Here is a 27,821-nt window from a genome sequence, read left to right as displayed (position 1 = left end):
TTGTGAAAAAGCATCGGTCCCCATATTTCTGAGGGTCAGCGCGTCGAGAACTTTGTCACTACCCGATCCGTACCGGAAACCCGATCGGTACCCCGCATGCGCGAAAGGTTTCTACTTCCGGTCGTAGCGTTTTACGATAGTTATGGGTCAGAGTATCTGTTAAGATGTTAAGAATAACAAGTATATCTTAAAATGTTTGCAATAATGAAGCATTTCAGTACAATGTAGACAAAAACGAAAAATAAAAAGAAAGTTACGGCTCAGGACTCACCGATCCTTACTGCGCATGTGTAAAGTCTGACCGTACAAATCGGGTCTACCCGATCCGTACCGCGCATGTGCAGATGTTTTCTTCTTCTTCTGTTCGTTTAATGGCAGTTTACGCCCCAGTGTACGAGGATACCGCCACCTGCTGACCGAGCGAATAAACCCTATTATAAACTGAATTATCGTCATTACAAACGTGTGTTAAATCTGATTTAGCGATAGTCGAGTGTGTTTATGCTTGTCTGTGAGGAGAGGATTGTTGGAATAGTGATAATGATGTGCGCTATCACTGTCAATTGTCAGTAAACACTTCATCTGGCTGATGAATCTACACGTGAGATATTACAAAGTCTGCATTATTAACTCTGTAATTCGGCGCCATTCTTCTTATTTTACGGCGCTGTTGCTCAATCGGGGGACGCTCTCTGTTGAGGAGAAAAGCATGAATTTCTTTGTATACGGATTATCCATTGTTTAAATGTCCCGGGCAGTCGAAAAGAAGGCAGAGCTGTTGAGAAATGCTAGGAGCTAACTGGGCGCTAACGGTATCATTCAAATATATTGAATGTCGCAAAGAGAGGAAGTGACGTAAGATTTGCGCATGCGGGGTACCGATCGGGTTTCCGGTACGGATCGGGTATTTTTTTTTTTTTTTTCAAAATCTTTATTTAAACATCAGTACAATACAAAATGGAATTAAGCAGTATTACAAAATGGAATTAAGCAGTATTACAAAATGGAATTAAGCAGTATTACAAAATGGAATTAAGCAGTATTGGTACGGATCGGGTAGTGACAAACATCAACGGGAGCTTTTTTTTTTTTTTTTTTTTAAATTAAATTAAACTTTATTTATAAACAACAGTATAACATACAAGGCACCATCATTAATCCGATTATGTTACATCCTCGGTTGAGCATTATAGCAAAACAAACAAACAAACAAAACGAACAAAAAAAACCCCAAAACAACAACAATAAGCACAAAGTTAAAAGAGTTAGCACAAAAAGAAAGAACAGTCATTGAAGGATTCGAACCAAAGGCAAAAACTAACGTGCAAAAAAAGGGCAGTCGTGATTATAAAATAGGGAGTTCTTTTTTTGTTTTTGTTTTTTTAACATAGGTTAAACTCTTTAAATAAAACAAGTTTATGGGCTTTCTTGTTATTCACAAGTTTCAGCGATTTAGCCCAGAGTCTAAAGTCATTCAGCCATCTGTTTATACATGGTTTAGCTTTAAAGTATCTGCATTTGTGAATAAAATTTTTTCCCATTAACAAAATCGTCCTAATCAACAGGTCAAAATCTGCATTCTCAGCAAGTATTCCAAATTTTATTACTGTCACCGTCAAATGTGGTAACTGAATTCTCCTGGACTGTAGCCAGCTCCACATGTCAGTCCAGAAGGAGTGCACTGATTCACAGTTGAAAAACAAGTGATCCAGACTTTCAATATCATTTTCACAAAATGTGCAGGCGTTCACATCTAAATTAAATTTCCGTCTTAAGAATTCATTGGTTGGATAAACCTCATTAATGATTTTAAAGTGAACCTCTTTTGCTTTAGGGGAAAGAGGAAGTGAAATATATTTTTTTCTTATCGCCTTAACCTCCATGGTCTCAAATTCTTTAAGGATATAATTTCTTTTAACCGGATTAGGGCAAATTTCGTTTATCAAAATATTCCTGATCACTTTGTTTGTAAACCTGCTGTCACCAAATTCAACTCCAGCTATGCAGAGCTGCCTCAGTCCAGGAGAAATTTTAGAGTGCACAATATCTTCTTTTATCATTGATCTCAAAGGGACTGGAATGGCTTTCACTAGGGATTTATATCTCTTAACAGTACATCTTACATCAAATTTCTCACAAAACGTCTCATGTTTTAATAAGATCCCATTATCATCCATAAAATGAGCTACAGCCCAAATCCCTTTAGATCTCCATTCATCCACGTACACAGATTTCCTACACAAACGGATATACCTGTTGTTCCATATAGGGGTACTGTGAGGAGTAAAGTTATGTTTGTAGATTAATTTCCAGTAGAGAAGGACCTGCTGATGGAAAGCTGAGAGTTTACATCAACGGGAGCTTGAACGCGGCACAGGAAGGTTCCTGTGAGCAGCAGCTGGGACAGGAAGTGGTTGGATTTTTGCACCTGTGGAATAATCACAGCGCCATCTGCAGAGCTTTGGGGTCATTTGAAACACTCCCTCCAGCTTGAGTCTGAGCGCGTGATGGGGAGCAGTCGTGGGTTTACATCCAATCAGATGTCAACAATGAACAGGCTCCGCCCCACCAAGCAGTTCAGGTTGTTTAGACGGACGAGTTAATCAGACTGAAGCTGTGTCCCAATTCAGGGTCTGCACGCTTGAAGTACGCGCACTACGCGTACTACGTACGGTGCGTACTATAAGTATGAGAAGTGCGGAAGTGAGAGGCTTGTGAAATGGGACGGTCGTCGCGCTGTTCAGGTTGCCTAGCAACCATGATACTAACCGCGAGACACGTTACATACAGCTTTGTTTGACAGAAATGAAGGAGAAAAATGTTTTGTTGGTCATTCATTTTTGTCATAACATCACTTTGATTAGTTGAGTATCTGAGGCTGAGACCACGGGACTGTAAAACATGATTGTTGGGCTTCATGTCTGTGCTGAACAGTCATTTAAGATTAGTTAGTAAATAACAATTAGTTCATGTTGTTCATGAGACTAAAGTCACTGTGGCAATGTAAATATAATATGGCCAATATTATAGTATTGTCAGATTATTATGATATATATATAAACACCCAGCACGCCCCTGCGGGCGGTTTATCCTTCAAGCTCGGGTCCTCTACCAGAGATCTGGGAGCTTGAGGGTCCTGCGCAGTATCTTAGCTGTTCCCAGGACTGCGCTCTTCTGGACAGAGATCTCCGGTGTTGTTCCCGGGATCTGCTGGAGCCACTCGCATATACATATACATATACACATATATATATATATATATACATATACATATACACATATATATACATATACATATACACATATATATATATATATACACACACACACATATATATATATATATATATATATACATATACACATATATATATATATATATATACATATACACATATATATATATATATATACATATACACATATATATATATATATACATATACACATATATATATATATATATATACATATACACATATATATATATATATATATATACATATACACATATATATATATATACACATACACATATATATATATATATACACATATACATATACACATATATACACATATACATATACACATATATATATATATGACTGACTTTAATTATTAAACATTCGCACATAAATAAGTGACGTCATATTCAGTACTTTAGTTCACTCTTCGGCCGCTCCATCTTATTAGGGAAATGCCATATACATATCTGTAAATTTCTAAACTCAACCCCATCATTTAATTTGTTTCTGATTGAAATTGAATATTACTTAAACTCTCTTAAATTAACTTCCAATGAAAAAGGTTTATCATTGATTGAAATTCATTCAGAAATGTCTAACGAATGAGCTGTCACAACTTTCAAGTACAAAGTTGTTATGAAGTCTGTCACATTCCCCTTTTTTTTTCTTTTTTTAGCCTTTATTTATCCTTCTTATTTCATTGTACTGTATATTGTTACTCTTATTTGCCTTGTATTAGGGGTGCAACGATATTCGTATCGATATTGAACCGTTCGATACAGTGCTTTCGGTTCGGTACGCATATGTATCGAACAATACAACATTTGTAATTTATTTTATCAACTTTCCTTCTGACGATGCTGTCTGTGTTGAGCGCTCAGTGAATCTGTGTTCGACTACTCCGCCTAGGCTGCACTGTCGAGCGCAGATCCACTGAGCGCTCAACACAGACAGCATAGTCAGGAGGAAGAGCGCAGGGCAAGCTAGCAAGACAGAAGTTAAGCTCTCCTTGCAACATGGACCTCCCCCACCCTCATTCAGATCTGGCGTTTGGAATTATTTTGGTTTTCATGTGACGTATGACCCTGAAGGTAAGCGAGTCATGGACTAAAGTAAAACAGTATGTTGGATGTGCCATGCAATGCTCAATTACATTGGTGTGAACTAGTGTGTTAGCGCAGTTAGCTCGTTAACGTGTTGGCCGTCTAGCCCCATGCACGGAGCGATCGGCGGTAGCTCGTTAACGGAGATTTGCCGTGTTGTGGCGTTAAGGTCATTTCAACGAGATTAACCTGAAAGCACTAGTGAGAACACAACGAATATGACTGCACATTTACTCCGACATCATCCTAGTGCAAAGACAAAAACAACAAGCATGCTACAAACTTTAGCCGAGTCATTTAGACAGCTGTTAGCACGTGATTCTCCTTATGCTGCTGAGAATATAGCCCAGAAGAAGCGGATAGTATAGCTTTTATTTTGGAAAGAGCCATTTCTCTGTAATAAACTCTCTTTTCCAAAGATGAGTGATTCCTCAATCAGATACAGGGCTCGCAATATCGCTAGCCCGACCTCCTGGGGCTAGCGATTTTTTCAGTCGGGCTACCAAAATCTATCTCTGCCCTGCCCGTCGGGCTATTGTAGGAAAAATATATGTCAATGCTTTTGCATTCTTTCAGAAATGTAGCTGGGTAATTATGTCATTGGCATCGGTGAGCCACTGTCAATATGTGACATATTGAAATCGCGTTTGAATTTGCGCTTGTTTTTTTGCTTTCACTTTGCAATCGTGCGAACTGTGTATAGAGAGCGACAGCACTGATCTGTGAGTGATGATAATTTGTGCACCAATTCCTCTGACATCGTCTTATTAATCGTTAGCTTACTATGCAAACATGACAAGTGAAATCTCCCGCAGCTTAAACATGTGAGAGGTTGATCGCGCAGAGAATCGCTGAGCTTATGTGAGTGCGTGTGTAAAAGCATTTCAGTTCTGCTGAGCCAAATAAGACAGGTCAGGGCGAAGAAGTGACAGCCAAAGAAAAGCTTACCACAAAACGGAGAAGTTATGACAAATCAGACTATAAGGCAAAAAGAAAGTGCAGCTTTATGGTTTCATGGACAAAAGAATTTCTGTGGCTGCGATATGACGAGCTAAATAACCAGGGCTGCACATAAGTGGTCCGCAGGTGCGCATTCGCTGTCAAAATAAAAAACACGCACAAGGGTTAGGGTTAAATTTAAATTTAAAAAAAGCGTGGCGGTGACGTAACCGCACTTGAAATGCGTACTTCAAGCGTGCAGACCCTGAATTGGGACACAGCTTGAGTTTAGTTCAGGGACGCTGCTGAGAGAAAATCAGTTGTGTCTTCACTGAGATGTTTGAGTGTTGCTGTGAGACAGGTGAGACCGCCATCTTTGTAGTTTTTTGTAGTTCACTTGTGTGTGTGCGCGTTTGAAAGAAACACGCAGTGGGCAGGTTGACTGTACTTCAGTTTATTTCTGCTGTACATACATGAACATCTGTACAAAATCAGACTTTCATACCATGTGATGCTCGACCTCATTAAACATCTGTACACGATGACAGGAAGCAATGTCTCACTGTCACGGCCCGAGTGGACAGCACGCCGTCACACAACCCCGCTCCACCTGTCAGTCACTGCTGGAGGGAAAAACAAACAGCTGTTTGTGCTAAAGGTTTGGTTCAGCAGCGGATTCAAAAACATTTTTTCAGCTCTCACAAAAAACAAAAATATAACTTAGACTGAGTGCGGGAAAGTTTGGTTCAGCCTGGAAACAGAAACGTTAACTCCAGCAGTGAATGACTGATAGGCGGAGGGGTCTCCGATTCTGACTGACAGCTGGATCTGTAGAGGACACGCCAACACGGCAGCAGGAAGAAGTGCACGAGCGACAACAAATGAAACAGGCCCACAAGAACAAAGACTAGGAAGTATGTCGGCGTGGCCACAAGTCCGTACGTGGGATAGTTACAGAAAAGACAGAACCGCCCATCTCCACGGAGGCCTTTTTTCTTTTGTTCCTCATGTTTCAAACTGTTAAACAAAAACACACGAACGGCGAGGTGGACATGTCACAGCGTGCAAAATGTTTGGCCAATGAGGTGCTAAATTCATACAACTGACTTCATGTCAGCGACGCCAAACAGGAAGCTGAAAACGAGCCAATCGCATTGTTCCAAATCTGCTTTTATTACGAGCATCAAAACTGAAACGAATTAAGTTTACGCCGTGAAGAATAAAGGATGGATCGTGTGACCTCAGCAGCCAATAAGGTTCCGACTCCGCTGACAGAAAAAACACACACAAAAAAAAATTCTATAAAGAAGCAAAACTTAATAAAAAAAAAAAAGTTTAAAAAAAAAAAGGTGAAAATTAGATTTTAAAAAGTTACAAATTTAAAACTAAAATGTGAAAAAAAATAAATCAAAATGAAGTTGCTGTTCTTTTACATGATGACGGCATCGTTAACCTTTCCTCCTGTGTCCTCTTTAAGGGCCCTCCCATCTGGCACCAGTGCAGTCAATCAATAACTGATCAATAATCAGAAGCGTTTGACCTTTAACCCGAAGAGCTGCTGGCTAACACTTGAGGCGAGGCGCCCTCAGCTGGACTAAATAAAAGATACACAGTGTGTGTGTGTTGGGGGGGTCCTGATAGGATGTTTACATTCACTGCGTCTTCCACATCATCATCATCGGCCCGCTTCAGTCTGCCGGACGTACAGACTAGCAGTCAATTGGCAGAGCTAGGGTTCAGGGGCGGAGCTGTGAATCCGCTGTTGGAGAACCAAGCGGGTCAGTGAACGCATCAGCGCTGCGTTCAGGTGCAACGGGACAGAAGTGAGGAGCTGCAGCAGCACTGCGAAGCCCAGACCACTCTGCGTCTACTTCTCGTTTCCACGGAAACACTAGGTCAAAAATCCCCCCTTTTGAGGAAGGGGCTCTACACAAAAAACTCCGCCTTGTCACGGTTCATGCTTTTATTCTGAAATGTCAGAATGCTGTAGCTGATGCCTTTTTGTTGAACTGTGAAGATGATACAGCTGATGCTTTTATTCTGAAAAATAGAAAATGAAAAGCATTTAGTTTGAAGCGTACAGATGCTACAGCTAATGCTCTTATTCTGAAAAACTTTAGTTGATCGTTTCGGCCGACTTTTATCTGTTAGCGCGTTTGTGATCATCGCTGTCCTGCTGTCCTGAACCTGCTATGGTTCTGATCACTAAAAACAGGAACCAGCTGACCTGCTGCTGGCTCGCTGGATGAAGCATTCAAAGACGATTGTAAAAGTAACGGTGAGGCGTGTGGGCAGAAAGCAAATGCAGAGACAGCAGCTGCAGATCACGCAGCGTGGCGTCCTGGGGCAGGACGGGCTGCCGGCAATGTGTTGGTGTGCCTGATGTGGGTTCAGAACAAACAGCAGCAGGAGTTAAAGCGTGGGTGGAGGCGTGGGAGTGTTAGTGCAACATGAAGCTGATGTCCAATCACGGTGGACCGCTGACACAGTTTAAACAGCAGGTGGACGGACGGAGCTTCTACAGTGTCCTACGTGTGGTCGGCCACCGGGGGGCAGAGCTGAGCCGTTCTTATTTTTTTATTTTTTTTTATTTTATTTTTTGGGTGAACGCGGCGGTGTCAGCTCCGCCCTAGTCTGACCCGGGACCAGGCTCTCCACGACAGCATCAACTTCCTCCCCACGGAGACGGACGCAAGGGGGCGGAGTCTGGATTAGGAGGGGCCGCCTCCTCTGGTCAGAGAGCCTCCTGATTGGCCGTCAGGTACTCTTCAGCTCGCTTGTGAGCCTCCAGAGCTTTGATGGTGTAGACGTCCTGCGGCAGCTCCGACTTCCTCCTCATCAGGACCTTATCCTTCTTTAGATCCTTCAGACCCTGCATGCACGCACACGCACACGCACACACACACACGCACACACACACAAAGATTCAGTGATTAAAAATATTTCACTCACTCTCTGAAACTGAACCAATATTAATCTTGGTCGGCGTTAAATTTAGAAATTACTAATTTTTTGAATTTTTCAAAATAAAATTCAAGTAAATTTAAATGTGTTTCTAAATAAAAACAAATGTACCAATAAAAATATTCTCTGGGATTTAAATGTTTTTCTTCTCATATTTAAAGTAAAATGTCAGACAATCGCTGAGAAACGAATTCTAAAAATGATTTTTTTGCACTGATTCAAACATTAAAATGTAAAATTACAGGAAATCTTTAACAATAAGTTTCATAATATTCATATTCATCTAATTTTTTAATTAACAATACTTATTGATGCAATTATAACTAAGAGTTCGGAATCAAACTGTCGTCACATCAAACAGGAAGTCACAGAGAAATTGTCACACCAGAATATTAAAGCATTTTGTCTGCGAGGACGTGAGTGAGATCACTCTGTCTTTGTGTGTGTGCGTGCTACCTGTGATGCCTCGCTCTCCACAGTCTTCTTCAGCAGCTGGATGTCTTCAGCTGTTGGCGTCTCTGTCTCCATTGAGTACACAGCAACGCTGCTGTTACTGTACACCATGTACTGCACACACACACACACACACACACACACACACACACACGTTACAGGTTGCCCTGATCCTCATGGATCGTCACATACACACATTAATTAGACACTGGGAGCTGACCTCTTCTTGTGGGTGGAGTCCTGGGCGTAGGGGGTGGAGCTTACTGCTCTGAAAGTAAAGAGAGACACAAAACGTTAATAGGGGAGGAATCCCGATGACCTCTGACCCACATTTCTTCTAGAGACTCGGGGGACAGAGCTGATTAATCTGCAGATCGATCAAACAGAAATCGTCCACAGAGTGAAATCAGTGAACAGCCACCTCCTGCTACAGACACACAGTGTGTCCTGGTTTAACATGAACTCACTGCTGCAGCACAAAGTGCTCCCCTCACACTGACGGGTAGTTTTCTCCCCGGTATCGTCCTGTAAATAGTTAGCTAACCAATCACATGACGTCACGCTGACAGAAACGTTAGCAGTTGTTTCTTAAAGCCAGCGTCAGTCACATCTGCAGGGCTCAGTGTGCAGCGTTTCACGTCCCCGTACTTGCTGTACCTGAGGGTTCTGCCGAGCCAGCTCCTCGATCCTGTGCCAAACCTCCTCCCGCTCCTTCAGCTTGTACTTCTCTCTGCAGGAGACGCACACAGTGAGAAAGAGGAGCAGAGGAAGAGGGGCAGAAAGCTGTGTGAATCCCAGTCGTACTTTTGTTTCTCGGCCTTGTACTGCTGCGTGCAGTCGTCAAACAGCTTCTGGTTCATCTCCATGAAGAGCTTCAGGGCGTTGTAGATCAGGCCGTGGATCGTCCTGAGGAGGAGGAGGAGGAAGATCAGTGTGGAAACAGTGTGAGCTGCAGCGAGAACAAACAGGAGCCAAGACTCTTTGTTTCATTTATGTTTTATTCATTTGTAACGTCTGTGACGGAGGCAGGACTGTGATGGCCTCATCGTCACACTGAACTCTGTGGGCGGGGTCAGAGGGAGTGTTTTGGCCAGTTCCTGTTTTAAATGAAAGGCTCGCTGCACCACTGAAATGTGCTCATCAACTTATTTTTACGACTGTATGAGAAAACCACACAAATTCCTGTGATGTCACACCTGTGATGTCACTCCTGAGGACCCTGCAGGACATCATTGATCTCACAGGACAGAAAACGAGCGTGGGCGCCTCAAGCAGCTTCCTGCGCTCACATCCTCACCCTAACCCTCCAAAGCTCAGCTCTCATTGGCTCAGTATTGATCTGAACACTCGTTACATCAGCGCTCCTGCTGTCTTTGTCAGGACACCGCTGACTGGCTAACAAAGATGTGGGCGGAGCTGATCAGTGGTTTGTGTGTGCGCGTTACTTGTTCCAGTGGCTCTTGGAGTTCTTGTAGAGTGCAGGGAACATGATGGGGAGGATCTTGGCGGCGTTGTCGCTGATCAGACTCATGATGTACTCGTTGTTCCAGTAATACAGCGCTCTCTCTGCCACCTGCGCGCGCGCACACACACACACACACACACACACACACACACACACCTGTGTAGGTAAAAGCTGAGCTGCAGTAACTGGGAGCTCTGGTCTGATCTGGAGGACTCGGGTTAGAAGCCCACTGTGATGTCACACATTTTTACAAAAGCTGACATTCAGAGGAAATGACACGTTCAGGTTTGCATGGACACAACTAGGGCTGGGCCATATTATACCGTTCACGGTAATACCGGTATGATGTTAGGCAACGATAGGAAAATGAATTATCGCGATAGAATATGAGTAAAACGCGCAGTGCCTTTGTTTTCATGCACATGGCCGATTGTTGAGTGAAACAGATGAACCAGAATTGGTTTGTAAAAATGGTGCAACTTCCGTGATGTGGAACTGGTTTGGTGTTTGTCCGTCAGATACACAACAAAGCACATTTTTTTGCAGAACATGCAAGCGGCCGTTGTTATTGTCGTATTTGTCGGACTAAGATGCTCTTAAATCTGGGAGCAATCTGGGTCCTAAACTCCGTATGCTTTGGGTCAAACGAACACTGCAGCATCACTTAGAGTTAAAAACTGTCTAAATTATTTCATCTTTAATAAAACGATCAGCGTTGCTGATTACATTTAACGGAGTTAGAAGTTAGCAGGAAGCTAGCGGAAGTTAGCTCGCTAGTTTCGCTAGTTACCTAAGCATGATATAGCATGTTCTGACTGAGAGATTTCTGAAAAAATTCAAACGTACAGCTCTGCTATCACTTCCAACATAAATGAAGACAGGAAACTAAACAGCAGTGACGTTTGTAGGGTTACTGAAGTTGGGCTAGCTGGTATATCATATAATGATGGGCTACGTGATCGCTAGCAACACAGCTATGTTAGCATAACATAAACAGTGAAGCTGGAGGACGAACACTAACACTTTCCCATTTATAAAAGTTAACGTGAAGGTTCCTCATGGTTAGAGACAAATGCAATCGCACGGCAGGGTGCTGTAAACACCAAACTTCAGTCAAGAGAACAACTGAGATAATCCATCCACAATACGAGGTTAGTCATTAATATACTGCAACAACATGGGAATAGAGCAGCTGCCAGAGGATTCAACATTAATGAATCAATGGTACAGAAGTGGAGGAAGCAAGAAGAATGAGTTTAATAAAGTTTGATTTATCTGACTGCTTTGTTTCGCTTAATGTGCCTTATAATCCCGTGCACCTTATGGTCCGAAAAATACGTACTGCACACTGCAGTTTAATGTTGCAAAGCTCCTCTTTTTGGTAAATGGCCTGTATTTGTATAACGCTTTACTAGTCCCTAAGGACCCCAAAGTGCTTTACACAACCAGTCATCCACCCATTCACACACTTTTAACTTCAGTGGATATTATACATGGTTATGCTCAGGATATGTCAGCCCATTTCTACTGGAAATGCCTTTTGGTTAAACTTTCAGCAAGGAATTTGCATTTGCACTGTTACAGTTTTATAAAGCTTTAATGTACATAAAAACCAGCTTCTTGTTTAAGTGAAAATAAATGGAAGGTTGTCTTTTTGCGCTAGTAATGTTGTGGAGTTGTATTTTGTCTCGCATCAATTATATTGTCAGTTATATCGTTATCGCAAATTTTCAAATATATATCGTGATAAATATTTTTGGCCATATCGCCCTGCTCTAGACACAACTGAACACCTTTTCAACCAATCACATTCATTCCCTGATCCCATGAGTCCGTCACCAGGCGGCGGGGACAGGAAGCGGTCGTGTTTCACAGAAACAAACAGCCGCAACTGAGCGCGCTCAGACACAACATCGTTCACTGGATCCGACTTCCCACTGAAGGCTGTGCTCTCCGTGCCCGGTTCAGACCCAGCGTCACTGAGCACTTTATCCGGCCCACATCTCAGAGTCACGGGTAAAGCCAACATGCATGTGTTTGGACTGCGGAGGAAGACTCACAGCCACAACCACAAGCAGCCTTGCTGCTGCGAGGCTAACCACTGCGCCGCCACGCCGACATCAGGCACGTGCAGGGGGAGGGGGGGGGGGGGCTAGAGGGGCTTGAGCACCCGCCCCTTTCCTGATGGGTGCCCAAAGTGCCCTTTTGTTGAGGCAACTTTTAAAAAAATAATAATTTTTAATGTGTGCGTGCGGAGTCCTGTCTGTGCCCCTCAACAATAATATTTAACTATTAATCACAGTTTTGCTAAATAAAAGGATCTGGCTTGCATCAGTCACATGACCACATTTAACCAATGATCGCCCTTGACGGCAGAACGCGCTGGTTACGAGCCGGGAACGAGCTCACAAAGAGCACGCGCATTTTTTCCGGTCCGGAGCTGCAGGAGAAACACAAGTTAACTCAGAGACACAGACTGATGCGACACAACCAGTAAGTAGGTGTACAGCGCACACTGTAGTGTGTAGCACCCAGGAGTATCAGCTTATTACGTACACGTTGGACTGACGAACTGAAACAAACGAGCGTGCTGTGTGTGCAACAGCGCGACAAACATTACCTGTCCTTTTATTAACTGCACAGGTAGTGCTGGTCATAGCTGCTGGCTACCTGTGTAAGGCTGTCATGGGTCTGCAGCTGTGTCACATATTTAGGGAACATATTTAGTTTTAAAGTAAGTTTCCGGGCTTTTCCTGCCTTTCTGGAGGGATTATATTTCACTAAAAACGATCTAATATGCATGTCCACATAATTATGCATTATTATAATTATAATATATTAAAAACACACGCTGTATTTTAAAGAACATACATTAAGAAGCAGATTATATTAGATTTATATTTTAAATAAGACAAAATTTGGATTTTACAGCAGTAAAATGATTGTATCTCTACAGTTTAAAGATGTAATAAGCTTTGCCCTGCACAGAGTGGATAGTGAAACAAATGGAATCATCATAATGACATTATTTCATATTTATTACTTCCCCCTCCTCATTGCTTTATTATTGTAGCTCTAGTAATAAATATGTAAGGATTCTGGATCAGCACCGTGATGCCCATAGTATATACAGTATTCTGAAGAAGGTCTAAAATGTCACTGTGTGTGCATGTGTGTGTTTTATTTAGATGGATTTAAAAAAAATATTACTCATGATATAACATTGTCCAGACATGGCTGGTAAGGACATGAGGAGGAAACAGCAGAGCTGTGTGAGGCTACTAAAGGCAGTGCTATAACATTTTTCTGCCATCATTTTATTTTAGATTAAGTGCAAGAGTTGTTAGGTGTGGATAATTAGATTATAGTTTATTGCAATAGCAAGTTGTGCCTTGTTCTCAGATAGACAGCAAGTGGAGAGTGATATATGAAATGATGGGATGGAAGGAAGAAGAGAAGCAAAGAGTGATTCACAGGCAGAGCCTAAATTATTTCTCACAGTTTTTTGTGTCCTTATGGTTCCAAGCGCTGTCACCAATCTTTGCATTTTGTTATTATCTCATGACACTTGTTTAATCTGCTACCATCTCTCCTGTGGACTTTTTAATGTCTACAGTCTCAGATCAGCACAGCCCTGCCCTTCCCATATTAGACTCTTGATGAATGTGTGTTGTTGTTATTCAGCCTGGTTCAATGTGCCCCTTTTTAACTTTGGGCACCCGCCCCTTTAAACCTCTCTGCACGGCCCTGGCCGACATGCTTCCACCCTCAGTGAGCTGGAAGAGCCCAGACACACAACCGGCACCGTGGCAAACAGCTAACAGAAGCCCTGGTCCTGGTACCTGGAAGTGTGGGCTGGAGACACACTTGGCGAGCTGTCTAAAGAGCGGCTCCTGGACTTTGACGAACTCTGACGGCTCGATGACGTCCAGAATCTCCTCCAGCTCGTTCAGGAACATCACCTCCTTCGGACTGTGAGTTTTTGGCCAGAACTTCAGCAGACCCATGATCACCTGCAAGGGTCAAAGGTCAGCGTGTTACAAAAGTTTAGTTACAGCGATCATAACTGCAGCTCTCCAAACAAGCATGACGATTCAGTCGCTGAGCTTCGATGTGATGAAGAGCAGCTCTGACTAAACTAAGTGTAAATGGAGCCCGGCGTGCAGCCAGGAATCGAACCGCCAACCTTTCGATTAGTAGCTGACCTGCTCTGCCCATAATTATGACATCATCAGGTCAGCAGGGCCGAATCGTGCCACATGGATCAAGCTTGTTTGCTTGGTTTCTGGGTTAAATCTGCTCCGCCTTAAACTCTGATGTCTGATTGGCCGATCAAACGTGCACATGGCGTCCACATGCACAGTTTTTTAAATGTTTGTGAAATTTCTGCGTCAGCGTGAGTTTATGCTGACAGTGTGAACTTCCTGTTTCGGCAGGCTCAGGCGCAATAGCGACCAGTGAGGCCAGTGCAGAGTTGAATGCCCTGCAGGGTGAAGGCACTCTGACGTGTTTTGGTACGCACTTCAGCGCATGACCGCGTATTTTTTGTGTGCGGCGCTGCAGAAACCCAGGGTTGTCGTGGAAACAGGCTCAGCAGGGAGGTACTCACAGGTTCGGTCAGGCTGCTGTCCTTCTCCAGGAACTGGACCACGCAGTAGGCCAGCTGAAGACGAACAGACAGACGCAGTCAGCAGAGACACACGGACACTACAGACGAACTGACGGACAGGGCGACCTCTGACCTGTGGGTGGTACACGCTCAGAGACTTCACTTTGTGCAGAGGCAGCAGAACCCGGATCAGGAACATCTTGTGTTCTTCTTTGAGAGGCAGCGCGAAGCCGTTAATGATGCTGAGACACACACGGGGGGGGGGGGGGTCACTGAGGTCAGAGGTCACAGGGTGTGTGCGTGTGCGTGTGTGTGCGTGTTACCTGCCCAGGATCTCCAGCAGCTCAGCGATCCCGTTGTGATGTTCCGTCTCATAGATGAACCTGCAGGTGGATAATGTCAGAACCTCGACTTTATTCACGTCACACATTTAAAACAACAGAGCTGATTAAGGCTACGTCCACACGTACCCGGCTATTTTTGAAAACACAGATTTGTCTATGCGTTTGCACCTTTCGTCCACATGTAAACGGCGTTTTCGGTCACTGAAAACGGAGATTTCTAAAAACGCCGGTCAGGGTGGAGATTTTCGAAAACTCCGTTTTTGCATTTACATGTGGACGAGGAAAACGCAGAAAACGCAGCGTCAAAGATGTGCGCCGCGTTATTGTTTCGGTGAAATGAATTTCTACAATACTGTTACTGTTAATTCTACTCTCTGCAGTGTTTAAATGCTTACATATACACAGTTACTGTCCCTCCACACATACGACTCGGTTCTGCTTCTATGCCCCAGCTTTGTTTACTATTTCCCACCGAGGCTTCTACACTTCTGATTGGCCGACATTTCTACACTGTTAGGAATATATCGCCAGCTGTTTATTTGGCATGTTCCTAGCAGCGTTTACGTGTGGATGGGATTGTTTTTTAAAACGAAAACGGAAAATCTCAGTTTTCAAAAATACCCGTGTACGTGTGGACGTAGCCTAACACAACGATCAACATTAAAATAAAATCAGAAAATCCAATCGTCTGTGAGGATGTCAAATATGTACCAATGTGTTTTTAATAAAGACTTAAATGTGTGCAGGTATGGAAAGGTAGCTTCTTCCATAGATCTGCTGTTACTGCTGCAAAAGCTCCGTCACCTCAGGTGAGCTCAGAGCTCTCACAGGTGTGTGAATGTGGAGCAGCTCAGACAGGTGCACAGGTGCCAGTCTGTGAAAAAGTAGCAATAAAACCGTAAAATCAATTCTAAGGTGAAGATAAAGGGGTGTGGTCATGCATGCATGTTCGATACCTGTGAAGCCCAGCACGATAAGGCTTCAGTTTGGCTCTGATGAAACCAGTCCAGACTTTTTACAGCAACACAACCATAAGGAGCCAAATGACTCGAGTGTCAGAAGACTCGCTTAAGGGGTCAAACTTAAAGCCTGTGACATCTGTCTTTCTGTCATTAAGATTTAACAAATGTATCCTCGTCCAGGGCTTAATCGCTAAGACAGTTTAGCTCAGGCTCCCATGGATCTCTGCTGTTCAGCCGAATGAGCACACACACATTAGCAAAGAGGTAATATACACAGTGAAAAAAGAAGTGGGCCCAGAATATACCTTGAGGTACTCCTAAAGCGAGAGGTGATGTTGTAGAAGAACAGTCTCCCACAAGTACAGAGAAACCTCTGCTGGTGAGGCATGAACCTCGTCAGAAGTGGTTTTGATTGGAGCTTGGTGTTCTAGACGAGACAGAAGGACGCCAAAGGCAGCAGACGAGTCTAGAAGCAACGAGCGGTCTCTGATCTAGAACCTGACTCAAACTCTTCCACACACAATATAAACGACTGTGTCTGTGACGCAGTCATTTAGATACAGGTCTGGAATTAGCAGTGTTGGCCAAGCTACTTTGAAAAAGTAATTATAGTTACTAGTTACTTCTTCAAAAAAAGTAACTGAGTTAGTAATTGAGTTACAAGATTCTAAAAGTAATTAATTACTTGAAAAGTAATTCAGGGCTCTAGACTAACTTTTTGCCACGGTTGCACAAACGTTAGGCACACCTAAATTTTTCATCGCTGAACACCGCAGTTTTACATGTGCACTTTTTTGGGGGGGGGATTGCTGTCCACACAGACAATATTGATTTGTAAATGATTAACTAACAATCTTGTGCTTGTGCTTAAAGTGCTTTGGCACTCTTTGGTGATATTGTAGACAATGTTAAACTTAATAATCATCTCGGCTCCTCTGACGAGCTGTTTGCTGCTGAAAGGCCATGGGCAGAGGGGACACTTGGGCATTTATCGCAGCATATATTGTGTTTTCTGGATACACTGCTGCTTTTTCAGCGTTCAGAGATTGATGGCTCTGTGTCAGAGCTGGCTATGAATTTCAGACGGATCAGGCCTTAACTTAACAAAAAGTTATCAATAATTCTTTTCATCTTTTCTCATTACCCACAGCTACATCCACTCTGTGGGGCCTAGGCTGCTCACTAGGGCTGCGTATCATCACTGATTTCTATAATCCATTTGATTCTGATTCAAGAGATCCCGATTCAATTCAGTTTTGCCTCAGACAGTCAGAAATATAATTCTGATCATTTATCAGTACTGATACATGTGAGCCTTCATCAGAGGTGTGAGCATCACAGCAGAGGCCTTAGTGTCAAAGTAACTGAGAATAAAACTCAGAAAAACATGAAGGAGATTTTCCTGGCCTGGATTTTTATAGCAGAGAACCTTAAAAATATTCTGCAATATTCTGCAATTTTGCATAGTTTTAAAAAGTTTAAATTTCTTCAAATTGAACAGCAGAAATGAGGCTTTTTTTCTTTCAACATATTTTTATTGATTTTATAATTGAACAGTATACAACAATCACCTTCAAGAGAACACAATAGAAGGTGGACAGCAAGTCAACAAGGTGGTAATACAGCATACATAAATGTTACAACAGAGTACATTTCACTTAAGTTTATCCATCAGGCTAATGACTGGTTGCCAAATCTTATAAAAAAACTCTCTCTCGGTTAGACAAGGTAAGAAATTAGGCTTTCTCGTCCGAGGTCATTTAAGTAAAAAACAAAACAAAAAACAGCGGCCGACAGCGCTGTAAACAACGGTAGACTGATGGGTAATAAGAGAATGAATAATGCCAAAAACAGAGATTTGAGACGGGAAACTGTTCTTGAGAGAGCGAGAGCTGTGCATGAAGTGTGATTTTATCGTGGGGGAAGCAAAACAGCAAAAGTTAGTGGGAGTTCATGACGATGTTTATCAAATGTGAAGCGTAGTTTGCATCTTCTTTTGCTGCTGGTTCAGTGAATTTTGGTTGGAGAGAGACAAAACCTGCAGCTCAGAATCGAGTGCAAAAAAAGACGTAAACACAGCGCGGACCCGATGCATCAGAGTCAGCGAGCTGTGGGCTTTCAGCCCCGACGCCGTGTCCGTGTGCGGGCTGAAAGCCGAGAAAGAGAAAGCTGACTGATGCGTCGGGTCCACTCTGCGTTTACGTCTCTGTGCAGAATCCGTGTACCTGCTCTCATTTACTGTTTGGTGGTTGTTGAAATAGTTTTGTGAGCTTTAACCTGAGATTCTCGCGTTTCTGGCAAAAAACATTTATATTTAAAAGTCGATTCAGGATTTAATGAATTGATATCGCTTTATTCAAGCTACTCACCTCTGTCTATCCGCCTGCACTTTCAAACGTACACACGAAGGACTACATGAATATCTGGACCACGACCAATCAGAGCGGTCCCGCCCCTGACTATCTCTGATTGGTTTAGACCACGATAGGGGCATAATATGTGTCTGTTGTTGACCACACGGAGACTTTCAGAGTTGCAAAGACTTTTTTTTTTTTTTTGTTATTCGAACAGGTGGTCACACCGGTGCAACCTAAGATTTTTTTTTAGTCACACCATTGAAAAATTTGGTCGCACTCTAGAGCCCTGCAATCATTGCGTTACTTAAAAAGAAAAAAAAGTTTAACCTTCTGGGGTCCAGGTTATAATTGGCCATTTTTAACTACTTTTGATGTTTCCTCTACATTCCACCTTTAAAAACTGTTTACTTTGCCTTGTTTTCAGCACAACCTCACATGTCTGAATTTACAGTTGTGTTTTCATTTTGACAAACTGTATTAACACAATTGATCTAAAAATCAGACAAAAAACAAAATTCGAGTAGAAAAAGTTATATTTTTACTGTGACAACCAAACATATTTAATGAATCATATTTCATAACTTTAAATGCAAACAAATGGTCAATTTAAAAATCATATGCACAAGTTTTGCAAACAACAAAGTTATTTGCAGCCATTTACCTTTGACCCCCTTTTTTTAAAATAACCATTTCAAACTATTTACAGAACAATCAGCTGTTCTTCAATAAGATGCCACACAAATTATTTGTGCCACTCCAAAAAAAAAAATTTCTGTCCACCATAAAGGAGAACATCACAGCCTGATACCTGCAGGTCTGACAGCAGCAGCTGTATCACTCCTGTTTCTACCTGGAGGCAGCAGTTGCCTCATTGTTCTGACACACAACACAAAACTATCCACAACACTACACACTAACTACACACTCCAAACACCACAAATCTCTCAAAACTCGCTCTCTCTTTTTCTGCTGTCTCTCTCTCTCTCTCACTGTCACTCCTAAAACTTTTCCCTCTTCCCAAACAACCAAATGTCATGTTGCCATATCATTTTTTGGATTGGTGGACATGGTGCATTTTTCACCAACATGAACGAGTTGTTTTTGGTTTTGTTTTTTTATGTTTTGGTCATAAGCAGAGTGTGCTTGCTAGCGCTGTCCTTAGACGTTAAACGTGACGAAACTATTGAGGAAAAACACCGTGTAAAATGATAAATGGTCTGTATTTGTATAGCGCTTCACTAGTCACTAAGGACCCCGAAGCGCTTTACACATTCAGTCATTCACGCACACTTTCACACACTGGTGATGGCAGCTACATTGTAGCCACAGCCACCCTGGGGCGCACTGACAGAGGCGAGGCTGCCAGACACTGGCGCCACCGGGCCCTCTGACCACCACCAGTAGGCAACAGGTGAAGTGTCTTGCCCAAGGACACAACGACCGAGACTGGTATATATAACCTTGTTGCTTTATCATCTTGAAGTGGTCATGTGATTGGCTTATCACGACTACTTTAGTGTTCCTCAGTCAAACAGCAGTCATTAGTTAGATTACTCGTTACTGAAAAAAAAGTAACGCCGTTATTCCCATCACTGGTAATTAGAAAGAACAGCTCCTTTTCATAAGTCTGTGAAGGTTCTCAGTCATCCAGGTCATCGTAGTCAAAGGAGCTTGCAAAGAAAAGCGTCTGGACTTCTTTAAGTTACTTGAAGACGTTTCACCTCTCATCCGAGAAGCTTCTTCAGTTCTAAGGTCAAATGGTGAATGATAAGGTGATAAGGTGGGGCCAGGTTTCACAATGAGCTCACCCGAAACTCTGGCTGATTGGGACCCACACCCAGTTTCACACCTTGGCTCAGGCGATTAGAGGATCTGTGGGGGGAAACTCCCACTAGGTTTATATCTGGGACTCTCCACCATTCGACCTTAGAACTGAAGAAGCTTCTCGGATGAGAGGTGAAACGTCTTCAAGTAACTTAAAGAAGTCCAGACGCTTTTCTTTGCAAGCTCCTTTGACTCCTTTTCATAAGACGCTGCACACCAGCGTGTTTATAGGCAGCTGGAACACAACCATGTTCAAAAGAACTGTTTATCAGAGCAAGAATAGTTGGTTGTCGGTTTAGGACCCGGATGGCTTGGGGATAGAAGCTCCTCCTGAGTCTTTCTATCCTTGCCCGGAAGATGCGGAACCTTCTACCAGATTGCAGAAGTTGGAACAGGTTGTTGCCAGGATGGGACGGGTCCTTCAGTATCTGCTCTAGTCCGGCATCTCCTGGTGTAGGTGTCCTGAAGCGGGGGGAGAGCAATCCTGCAGCAGCGTTCTGCTGTACGGATCACTCTCTGGAGAGCTTTTTGGTCCTTCACACAGCTGTTCCCAAACCACGATGTCATGTTCTGTGTGAGGATGCTCTCCACAGCGCCTGTATAGAAAATCCTGAGGATCTCTGGAGAGACCCTGAACTTCCTCAGTTGTCGTAGGTGATACAGGCGCTGCCTAGCCTTTTTGGTCTGGACCTGAATGTGGGCAGCCCATGTCAGGTCTGAGGAGATGTGGACACCAAGATACTTGAAGGACTGCACCCTCTCCACTGGAGCTCCATTGATGATAATGGGCTTGTAGTCTCTGTGCTGACTCCTTCTGAAGTCCAGGGCTCGCAAAATCACTATCCCGACGTCCTGGGGCACTATTGTGTTAAGCACTGAACTGTAATCAACAAACAGCAGTCTCACATACAGTAGTTACCCTGTTTCTTGCCCACGATGGCGTCCTCTGTGGATCTGTTGGGTCGGTAGGCGAACTGCAGCGGATCTGTGGTGTCTGGGATTGAGGAGGAGATGATGTTCTTCAGCGGCCTCTCGAACACCTTCATTACTACTGAGGTCAGTGCAACTGGCCGGTAATCGTTCAGGGATGAGGGTTTGCTGTTCTTGGGCACAGGGATGATGGTGGATTTTTTGAAGCATGTGGGGACCACAGACTTTGCCAGGGACTCGTTGAAGATGGAAGTGAACACACCTGCTAGCTGGTCAGCACAGCAGACAGTCAGTGATGCTGTCTGGCCCCGCCGCTTTCCTTGTGTGTTCACTCTCCTCATTGCCGCTCGGACGTCATGTTCCATGATGCTGATCACCGGTCTCTCGCTGATGACGTCACTGTCCTCAGTAGTCAGAACTGGTTGTAGAACTGGTTCAGCTTGTTGGTGAATGCAGAGTCGGCATTGATCGGCGCAGTGACCCTGGTTTTGTAGTCCGTGCCACATACTCCGTGTGTCGCCCTGGTGGAAGTGAGACTCCACACGCCATATGAGGCCGCTTTGTAGGCACTCATATCGCCAGTGGCGAGACCTGCATTGTAGGTAGCAGTCCTGGCGTTCACTGGAGGGCGGATCGATCTGTCCACCCATGGTTTCTGGTTCAGGAATGTGGTGACTCTCGCAGTGGGGATAATCTCCTCCGCTAGCATGTTGATGAAGCATACTGCTACTAGGGCTGGGCCATATTATACAGTTCACGGTAATACCGGTACAGTGTTAGGCAACGATGCCTTTGTTTTCATACGCACATGGCCAAAAAAGCATGGCGGCAACGGAGAACGAGAAGGGAGAAAGCGGATCATTGAGTGAAATGGATAAACCAGAACTGGTTTGTAAAAATGGTGCCACTTCAGTGATGTGAAACTGGTTTGGGGTTTGTCCGTCAGATACCCGCTAAAGCACATTTCTTTTTGTAGAACATGCAAGCGGGCCGTCGTTATTGCCTTATTTGTCGGACTAAGGTGCTCGTAAATCTGGGAGTAATCTGGGTCCTAAACTCCGTCCGCTTCAGGTCCCAAAGTCAAACGAACACTGCAGCATCACTGAGAGTTAAAAACTGTCTAAATTATTTCATCTTTAACCCTTTAAAGCCGGTCGGAGCGGACACGCTCCGTTTTGCTTAACTATTTTTAAATCCCGGTAGCACTGCAACCACGTAAGCTAACACAATAATTTCTTCTGCATATGAAACCGGAGGAGTTGTACTTACATCTTATGCCATCAGCTTGTCCTCGGTCACGGTTTCCTTCCACATATAGCTTTGCAAAAACTGCATAAAAAGCGCTTGCAGCAACAAAAACATAATATTCCAGAAACACGCTTTGCCGATCCGATCAGCTGTTTGTAACACTTCCTACGTCCATCAGCGCGAACTATCGCATGTCCGCCATGACCTGCCTAAAACCGGAAGTGACGTCATTTTGCGGAAATGTAGTTTTTTTACTCATCAGGGCCTTATGAGCCTATACTGGTGTTTTTAAAAGTTATGTTTGACTTTATGACTTTCTGTGTCGTTTCTGGGATGCTTAGGACTCATATTGCACTGCTGGAAATAGTTTATTTTGATGCACATGCTGTTTTTTTGCAAATTTGCATTATAATATTAATTTTCGTTTTTCCTGCAGTATATAAAAATTTGGTGTATTTAAAAAAAAAACAAACTACGAAGACACTTAAAATACATTTCCTGTGGTGGGAAACTATTTTGTGCAACTTTTTTGTATTTACAGTTTTGAGGGATAAGCCTCTTAAATTTCTCTAACTAGAAATATATGTTTAAAAAAAAACAAAAACGATTTTTAATTTTTTGTAGTTTATTGCAGTTTTTTGCAATTTATGTAATTACTATGCACTTAATGCAGACATATTATTAAAATTTGGGCTATGATGGTTGTATTGATGTATATCAACTTGAAATGCTCCCAAAAATGGCACTACGACATGTAAAAATATAATATAAGCTCTGGTGGACTTGGTTCTATGGTAGGTCTTAAAGGGTTAATAAAATGATCAGCATTGCTGCTTTACCAGGCTATCTATGAAGTTTAACATCCAGGCATCCTTGAAAACAGAATTTATTACAGCTAGCGGAAGTTAGCTCGCTATTTTCGCTAGTTACCTAAGCATGATATTGCATGTTCTGACTGAGAGCTTTCTGAAAAAATTTAAACGTACAGCTCTGCTATCACTTCCAACATAAATGAAGACAGGAAACTAAACAGCAGTGACGTCTGTAGGGTTACTGAAGTTGGGCTAGCTGGTATATAATGTTGGGCTAGCTGGTATGTAATGATGTGCTACGTGATCGCTAGCGACACAGCTATGTTAGCATAATATAAACAGTGAAGCTGGAGGACGAACACTAACACTTTTCCACTTATAAAAGTTAACGTGAAGGTTCCTCATGGTTAGAGACAAATGCAATCGCATGGCAGGATGCTGTAAACGGACCAAACTTCAGTCAGGAGAACAACTGAGATAATCCATCCACAATACGAGGTTAGTCATTCATATACTGAAACAACATGGGAATAGAGCAGCGGTGATAGAATACAGCATTAATGAATCAATGGTACAGAAGTGGAGGAAGCAAGAAGTGTGAGTTTGATTTATCTGACTGCTTTGTTTCGCTTAATGTGCCTTATAATCCCGTGCACCTTATGGTCCAAAAAATACGTATTTGACTTTTTTTATTTGGCACACTGCAGTTTAATGTTGCAAAGCACCTCTTTTTAACTTCGGTGGATATTATACATGGTTATGCTCAGGATATGTCAGCCCATTTCTACTGGAAATGCCTTTTGGTTAAACTTTCAGCAAGGAATTTGCATTTGCACTGTTAAATGTTTATATAGCTTTAATGCACATAAAAACAGCTGCTTGTTTAAGTGAAAATAAATGGATGGGTTTTCTTTGCGCTAGTAAAGTTGTGGAGTTGTATTTTGTCTCGCATCAATTATATCATTATCGCAAATTTTCAAATATATATTGTGATAAATATATTTGGCCATATAGCCCTGCGCTAACTGCTACTTCCTGAAACTCATTGATGTCGACTGCACGTGCTCTAAACACGTCCCAGTCTACGTCGTTGAGTGCGTCCTGTAGCGTAGCTTCTGATTGGGCAGACCAATATTTCACCTCCCTTGTGGTTACTTCTTCCCTCCGTATGTTTTGTTTATACTGCGGAATGAGAAAGATGGCATTGTGGTCAGACTTCCCAAAAGCCGGGTGTGAGACAGCTTTGTAGCCCTGCTTGTATGGCGCGTAGCAGTGGTCCAAAATTCGATCCCCCCTCGTCGGACACGAGACATGCTGGTAAACGTTCGGCATGACTTGTCTGAGGTTTGCTTTATTAAAGTCTCCTGCTACAATGAGGGGTCCTTGTTTTGAAGCGAACTCAGCATGTCATGTAATTCGGACAAAGCCATACCTTTGTCCGCTTGCGGTGGGATGTAGACCACCGTGGCGATGATCGAGGTGAACTCACGGGGCAGATAGAAAGGGCGGCACTTAATGCTCAGGAATTCCAGATGTGGGGAGCAGCCGCTGGAAAGAGTAGAAATGCTCCTGGCATCACACCACTTTCACACTCCTCCACCTTTGGTTTTGTTCGACTCTGCCGTTCTGTCCGCGCGGAGCACAAAGAATGAATCCGACGGAGTTACGGCCTGGTCCGGCACGGTGAGGGTCAGCCATGTCTCCGTGAAGCACAGAATGCTGCAGTCCCTCATGTCACGTTGGAAGGTGACTATTGCTCTTAGGTTATCGAGCTTGCTCTCCAGGGATTGTAGGTCTTAGAGCGCCGGCCGGTCCCTGACAGGACGGTTTAGTCCATTTGGTTAGAAAAGGGGCAAAAAAAATACAGCCAATACAGCAGTGCACGGAAATACGGTCCTCGGTAGTCAAGCTTGCGTGGAAGTCCAAAAGTCATAGTTTTTAAAAGCAGTGATAAAATCTGCAACACTTGAAGGACTAACTATGTGCACACGTCTCACAGAGGATGCTAGCTTTATTGCAGAGCCGGGGCTGAAAACAGGAAACAGCCTGATATAGCCGTGTCACATCCAGGGTTTTCTTGTGTAGGAACACAAAGTCTTTAACCAGCAGTCCACTCTCACAACAAACACGAATCTTAAAAAACAGTTGTATTTTAGTATGAGACCAGTCACCAAAGTCACTGATAAGCTACCCTCTTTAGTAGTCAGTAAACAACCGCACAAAGCACAGGGGAGGAAGAGTTTAACTCCAACCTGCTGCAGCTCGAAAGATCTGCCGAGACCTGACAACACTGAGAACTGGATTTAAATATGGAAGCTATTCCAGCACAGACGTCTGCAGGGACCTACAAACAGAACAGCTGGGTGGAAGAAGCTCGGAAAAATGAGCAGACTCACCAGCATGAAGCCGCGTTGCAGTTAAACGCAGAAAATCCAAGTCCGGGATGGCAAAAAAGTCCCTGAGAAGGAAAGTTTTGTTAGCCAGCGATCTAGCATTCAACAGAGCCATTCGGATCTTTGCACGCTGAGGCCGCGTCCCGTTCCAGCAGGCCACCTCCACAATCGTACATCCCCCGCCATGTGTGGGATGCTCCGTGACGGCTGGTGAAGCAATTGGCCTTAATTCCACAGACAGTCCAACAGTTTCCAAGTGTCGAAAACCCATCACCCCGAGAGCGATGATCAGACGTTTCAGGTGAGTTCTGACCCGCACGGGCACACCTCCCTGCTCCTCGTCTGGCATCTTCTGGGGAGAGGAACGCTGAGTAACCAGGGTAGATTCCCACGTACATACGGCTGCGTTGATTGGTAAGTTGTTGGATCATCTTGGTCACTGTCAAACTGGGATTTAGACATGTTTTGTGATCATAGGTGGTTACAGCATCTGGACCGAAGACAACCAAAAACAGGACAACTGCACAGCACACAGAGCAGCTGCAGCTCACTTTGCTCTAATCTCTTCTCCGAGGATCACATTCAATCAAACAGCCCAAAGCTCGGTCCTCCAGCTGTGTCTGTATATCACAAACACATGAACCTGGGATAAAGTTTTAATCTCAGTGACAGCCATGCTCCTTTGGCTCTGGCTCACAGGAAAAACCCAGTAATGTATGAAAGTGTGGACTTGGTGCAGCCAAATATCCCAGAATGCATTTTGTCCAAAAGAAAAAAGCGGCAAAGGCGGAGGAGAGTGGCTAAAAGGTTCGAAACATGACTGTTTCTGTGACACAAAGTAAACCTTTAAGATATTTTAAGCGAGAATGTAGCTGTGTAACCTTCGGATATCTGGGAACATTTTGCCCGGGAACAAAAACAGATGTTAATACGTGGAGATCTTGAAGGCTGCTCCAACAATGATCAGATTATAGTTTAAACATTTGTTCAGTTCTCTTCCAAACACTAGCAGCTCTCTGTTGTAGGTTTTGAGTGTTTACTAAAATAAAAATAAGTGTTCTAACATCCCACCTGTTTGTTTTTATTCAGGCATACATGTGTACTATGTTTATTAAGAGAGATGAAGCTTGTGTTTCTGTCATGTAGTGATTGTGTTTAACTGTATGAAGCTTATTAGACATTATGAAACAGATAACACGTAAAAGTGAATTTTGCCAAAGTGCTTTAAAAAAGTATATTTTTTGTTTCTTAAAGAAATCTACTACATCATGTGGAATTGTTTTATGTCTCGTGTCATTCTGTATTGCAAATATTGTCGAACAATTGCACCGTGTTCACAGGAAGTCTGGACTCCGGTGTGAAATTACAAAGTACGGACCTGCGTACTTCAGTATTGACAAACAGCCCGTGGCTCTGTCCGAGTGTGTGGACTCTAACCTGTAGAAGATGTTGTTGATCTGGCGACGGATGTAGGCGCGGAGGCCAAGGAACTTGCCGTAGATCCGGTGCAGGATGGTCTTCAGGAAGTCTCTCTCTCGGGGATCCTCGCTGTCAAACAGCTCCAGCAGCTTCAACACAATTCAACGAGTCAGAGGTCCACAGGTCACACCTGCCACACCTGAACTCTGGCACCAACACTAACAGCTGACGTCTTACCAACAGTACAAACTTTTGGTCGATGTATTTTTTGGCGATGTTCGGCTGGAAGTCCGGAGACTCCAGGAAGCGAAGGAAGAACTCATACACAAGCTGTGAAAACACACACACACACACACACACACACACACACACACACACACACACACACACACGTTGGTCTTTGGACAAAAACAGGTCATGTTCTGACAGGTGCAGCTTTGGCAAAGACCAGGATGTTCAGCCTTACAGCAGGAATAAACATGATCACAGCTAATGTAAAAACTGATCATTTCACCACTCTTTTTTTTTTTTTGGGGGGGGGGGGGGGGGGCTTTTGGGTGGATGGGGACACAGGAGGCTGTAGCTCCTTAGCCATCTGTGAAGGTTCTCAGTTATCCAGGTCATCGTAGTCCAAGGAGCTTGGGGGGGAAAAGCATCTTGACTTCTTTAAGTTTCATCTGAGAAACTTCTTTAGTTCTTTGGTCAAATGGTGGAGGGTCACAGGTTAAAGCCCTGTGGGAGTGTCCCCCCC

The 27,821-nt window shown here is 43.4% G+C and overlaps 1 protein-coding gene across 1 annotated transcript in view; it reads right to left on the bottom strand.

Annotated features, from left to right (window-relative positions):
* Positions 1-5,718: 5,718 nt before the first annotated feature.
* Positions 5,719-27,821, bottom strand: part of ppp2r5d (protein phosphatase 2, regulatory subunit B', delta) — a 36,265-nt gene continuing 14,162 nt past the window's right edge. The window contains exons 6-17 of the mRNA XM_080869282.1: positions 27,308-27,400; positions 27,089-27,219; positions 15,105-15,164; positions 14,915-15,023; positions 14,782-14,835; positions 14,015-14,185; positions 10,153-10,280; positions 9,512-9,613; positions 9,365-9,437; positions 8,928-8,975; positions 8,711-8,821; positions 5,719-8,162 (exon numbers count right to left, since the gene is read on the bottom strand). Coding sequence (XP_080725408.1) covers positions 8,025-8,162; positions 8,711-8,821; positions 8,928-8,975; positions 9,365-9,437; positions 9,512-9,613; positions 10,153-10,280; positions 14,015-14,185; positions 14,782-14,835; positions 14,915-15,023; positions 15,105-15,164; positions 27,089-27,219; positions 27,308-27,400 — 1,218 coding nt within the window. The 3' untranslated portion in view covers positions 5,719-8,024. The remainder of the gene's footprint in view (positions 8,163-8,710; positions 8,822-8,927; positions 8,976-9,364; positions 9,438-9,511; positions 9,614-10,152; positions 10,281-14,014; positions 14,186-14,781; positions 14,836-14,914; positions 15,024-15,104; positions 15,165-27,088; positions 27,220-27,307; positions 27,401-27,821) is intronic.

The sequence above is a fragment of the Rhamphochromis sp. 'chilingali' genome (assembly GCF_963969265.1).
Source record: "Rhamphochromis sp. 'chilingali' genome assembly, chromosome: 20".
Classification (NCBI taxonomy): domain Eukaryota; kingdom Metazoa; phylum Chordata; class Actinopteri; order Cichliformes; family Cichlidae; genus Rhamphochromis; species Rhamphochromis sp. 'chilingali'.
Note: the sequence above shows the minus strand (reverse complement) of the source record. Positions and strands in the feature narration are given on the sequence as shown.